Consider the following 5,000-nt stretch of genomic DNA (forward strand, 5'->3'; position numbering starts at 1 on the left):
CAATTCTTTTTTACACAATTCGTTTTTTACACAATTTACACAATTTATTTTACACAATTTACACAATTTTTTACACAATTATTTTTTACACAATTCGTTTCTTACACAATTATTTTTTTTACACAATTATTGTTTTAGACAATTATTTTTTTACACAAGTTTAAATCGGTTCATAATTTGCCAAAATATACGTTTTTACACAATTATTTTTTACACAATTCATTTTTTACACAATTTACACAATTTTTTTACACAATTTACACAATTTACACAATTTTTTACACAATTATTTTTTACACAATTCGTTTTTTACACAATTATTTTTTTACACAATTATTATTTTACACAATTATTTTTTTACACAATTCGTTTTTTACACAATTATTTTTTTACACATTTTTAAATCAGTTCATAATTTGCAAAAATCTACGTTTTTTACACAATTCTTTTTTACACAATTCTTTTTTACACAATTCGTTTTTTACACAAATTACACAATTTTTTTACACAATTTTTTACACAATTCTTTTTAACACAATTTGTTTTTTACACAATTCGTTTTTTACACAATTATTTTTTTATACAATTTTAAATTGGTTCATAATTTGCAAAATCTACATTTTTTACACAATTCGTTTTTTACACAATTTACACAATTTTTTACACAATTTACACAATTTTTTACACAATTATTTTTTACACAATTCGTTTTTTACACAATTCTTTTTTTACACAAATCTTTTTTTACACAATTTTAAATCGGTTCATAATTTGCAAAAATCTACGTTTTTATGCCATCTTCGTGCAACCGGAAGGATATTTCCTTACCTGTAAACTGATCAACTATTATTATACCAAGTAATACATTAAGAGAAATGGTTTGAATCGAGAGTCGTGTTATATCGAGAATTGATTCTGAATGGAGCTGTCACACCAGGAATCGGAAGTGAATCGAATCGTAATCACAACCCCAATCATAACCCAGCAGAACATTGACAAGAAATTGAAACAAGGTTGAGAAGTTGTTGAATTAGGTCCTGACGTTGAGCAACTCAAACATAACGTTGAAACAACATGCTTTTTGACTATGTTTAATCAATGTTGGGTTTCTGATGTTGATTTGACCATTGAAATTTGGTCATTTTCCAACCAATATTCTACAACACAAATACAACATTGAAACAACATGCTTTTTGACAACGTTTAATCAATGTCGGATTTGTGACGTTGATTTGACCATTGAATTTTGGTCAATTTCTCAACCAATATTCGACAACACAAATACAACGTTGAAACAACATGCTTTTTGACTATGTTTATTCAATGTTGGGTTCTGACGTTGAATTAATTTGTGTATTTATATATATATATGTATATATATATATATATATATATATATATATACATATATATATATATACAAATACATACATTTTAATATATTTTTTTGCAAATTGTGAATTGACTTAGAATTTTTTTAAGTCCATTTTCTAAAATATAAAAAAAAGTGTATTTAAATTTTTTCAATACGTAATTGAGAATTTTTTATTTTTTTTTGCTTAACATACAGTTTAAGGAGACACTTCTTAGGCTATATGTCATACATCATCATCAGTGTTAGCATTTTGGAAAGCTAACACTGATTATATATATAATATATATATATATGTATGTATATATATATGTATTGTATGTATGCATGTGTATATATATATATATATATATATATATATATATATATATATATATATATATATATATATATATATATATATATATATATATATATATATATATATATATATATATATATATATATATATATATATATATATATATATATATATATATATATATATATATACACATGCATACATACAAACATACATATACACACACATATATATATATATATATATATATATATATATATATATATATATATATATATATATATATATATATATATATATATATATATATACACACATGCATACATACAAACATACATATACACATATATTTATATATATACATAGATAGATGGATATAGATATGCCTCTTACATTTTTGAATCATTGTTTTGATTAAACATATTTTAAAGGGAAAAACAAGTATATTTATATCAGTAACAGAGACATAACATTGTGCATGAAGATGCCAACGCCACAAACAAAATAGAGGAACATATGTTTATTTTTTTACTGAATATTCTTTCTTTTCTATCTCAGCTGGCATGCAAGCGGAAGAAAATGGATGGATGGATGGATCCATTTTTGTTTTTTTTAATGTGTGGATTTGTGTCTTAAGAAACGCTGCACGCTCCGACGTGAGCTGCAGTGTGCACATAAAGCAAGAGGCCAGATCTTGTGTTTCCACGGTGGCCTCCCACTGATGTCCTTGTTCACTCATCTGCACCCAGGAACACTTTTTTCTGTCCCGGCTTCTAAAATCCTCTGTGGAGAATCCTGTGTTGGTGTTTGTGTGCATGTCCTTAGGTGGCCCCGGCTGGCTGGGGGCCAACAACACGGCTTGTGCAAGGGCGACACACGTTTGATGCCCACTTTCTTCAGAGGAAGCAGCATTTAGTGACGCCGTACTGAGTGGATGAAATATCACACTATCACTTTTCTCCTTGCCTGGATTGCAGCCGTGTATTAGCATCTTAGCTGACACTTCTGTCTGCCTGCTAATCAAGAGATTAGGGGCCAGGGTTGCTACTCACACACACACACACACACACACACACACACACACACACACACACACACACACACACACACACACACACACACACACACACACACACACACAATGAATCTGCCCGACTGACTAAACTTGCGTCCGCGGCTAATTTCACCATCAAATGTCAGCTATAGCGAGGCGTCGGTGCTGAAAGCCGGCGTAATTTGTTCCGTGCTAATTTCTCTCACAGAGCTCGTTTATTGTCTGCCATAAAACTTGTCTCCATCACAGGGGAAGTGCACTTTTTCTTTTTTAGGAATTTTGTCTATCATTCACAGTCCTTACGTAAGACAAGAACACATGTTTTGCTTTTTATTCATGCATTCTAAGTCGTAAAATACGGCAAATAGTCTGCTAGCTGACTGAATGGACCATGAAGTAGTTTGCTACCTAACTAAAAGGACCAGGATGTAGTCTGCTAGCTAACTAAAAGGACCAGGAAGTAGTCTACTAGCTAACTAAAAGGAGCAGGAAGTAGTCTGCTAGCTAACTAAAAGGACCAGGGAGTAGTCTGCTAGCTAACCAAATGGACCAGGAAGTAGTCTGCTAGCTAACTAAAAGGAGCAGGAAGTAGTCTGCTGGCTAACTCAATGGACCAGGAAATAGTCTGCTAGCTAACTAAAAGGACCAGGAATTAGTCTGCTAGCTAACTGAATGGACCAGGAAGTAGTCTGCTAGCTAACTAAAAGGACCAGGAAGTAGTCTGCTAGCTAAGTAAAATGAGCAGGAAGTAGTCTGCTAGCTAACTAAAATGAGCAGGAAGTAGTCTGCTTAGGTAACTAAAAGGACCAGAAAGTAGTCTGCTAGCTAACTAAAAGAAGCAGGAAATAGTCTGCTAGATAACTAAAATAACCAGGAAGTAGTCTGCTAGCTAACTAAAAGGAGCAGGAAGTAGTCTGCTTAGGTAACTAAAAGGAGCAGGAAGTAGTCTGCTTAGGTAATTAGAAGGAGCAGGAAGTAGTCTGCTTAGGTAACTAAAAGGAGCAGGAAGTAGTCTGCTTAGGTAACTAAAAGGAGCAGGAAGTAGTCTGCTAGCTAACTAAAAGGAGCAGGAAGTAGTCTGCTAGCTAACTAAAAGGAGCAGGAAGTAGTCTGCTAGCTAACTAAAAGGAGCAGGAAGTAGTCTGCTAGCTAACTAAAAGGACCAGGAAGTAGTCTGCTAGCTAACTTGAATAAAAAAAATTATAGGCCGAAGAAAAAAAATAAAAATAAAATAAATATAGGCCGATAACATCGGACTGCCGAAATTATCTGCTTTAATTTTTTTTTTTTTTTTTTTTTTCCGGCCGATTATATCGGCAATTCGATATTATCGGACTGTAATTTTTTTAATTTTTATTTTAAAAATAAAAAATTAAAAAAATTATAGGCCGATAATATCGGCAGTCCGATGTTATCGGCCTATAATTTTTTTTTTTTTTCCGGCCGATATTATCAGCAGTCCGATATTATTGGCCTATATATATATATATATTTATTTTTTTTCGGCCGATAATTTCGGCAGTCCGATATTATCGGCCTGTAATTTTTTTTTTTTTTAAATTTTTTTTTGCGGCCGATAATATCGGCAGTCCGATATTATCGGCCGAAAAAAAAAATAAAATAAAATAAAATAGGCCGATAATATCGGCAGTCCGATATTATCGGCTGAAATTTTTTTTGTAATTTTTTATTTTTTTTATCTTTTATTTTTTTAAAATGATAAATGCCTTAAAATGTAATTTGCATCCCCCAGTCACACTTGCCAACTCTCCCTTATTTTCCCGGGAGACTCCTGAATTCCAGTGCCCCTCCTGAAAATCTCCCGGGGCAACCATTCTCCCGAATTTTTCCCGATTTCCACCCGGACAACAATATTGGGCCTGCGATGAGGTGGCGACTTGTCCAGGGTGTACCCCGCCTTCCGCCCAATTGTAGCTGAGATAGGCTCCAGCGCCCCCCGCGACCCCGAAGGGAATAAGCGGTAGAAAATGGATGGATGGACAACAATATTGGGGGCGTGCCTTAAATGCACTGCCTTTGCGTGCCGGCCCAATCACATCATATCTACCAAGGCATACTTGGTCAACAGCCATACAGGTCACACTGAGGGTAGATGTATAAAAAACTTTAACACTGTTACAAATATGCACCACACTGTGAACCCACTAATAACTAATAAACCATCATTCCAAAACAAACAAGTACAAAAAGCGCTACCTCCTTACCTTTTCATAGTATTTGATCTCATAGTCCAGGATGATACCGTTGGGTCT

At 33.1% G+C, this 5,000-nt stretch overlaps 2 protein-coding genes across 2 annotated transcripts in view; one reads left to right on the plus strand and one right to left on the minus strand.

Moving 5' to 3' along the window:
- Positions 1–5,000, plus strand: part of LOC133663173 (ephrin type-A receptor 3-like) — an 843,338-nt gene that overhangs the window by 597,285 nt on the left and 241,053 nt on the right. The gene's annotated exons all lie outside the window — the stretch shown is intronic.
- Positions 4,394–5,000, minus strand: part of LOC133663172 (ephrin type-A receptor 3-like) — a 168,763-nt gene continuing 168,156 nt past the window's right edge. Inside the window, exon 6 of the mRNA XM_062067452.1 lies at positions 4,394–5,000. This exon is cut by the window's right edge and continues 77 nt beyond it. Within this exon, the coding sequence (XP_061923436.1) occupies positions 4,941–5,000 (60 nt within the window). The 3' untranslated portion in view covers positions 4,394–4,940.

The sequence above is a fragment of the Entelurus aequoreus genome, linkage group LG13 (assembly GCF_033978785.1).
Source record: "Entelurus aequoreus isolate RoL-2023_Sb linkage group LG13, RoL_Eaeq_v1.1, whole genome shotgun sequence".
Lineage (NCBI taxonomy): Eukaryota > Metazoa > Chordata > Actinopteri > Syngnathiformes > Syngnathidae > Entelurus > Entelurus aequoreus.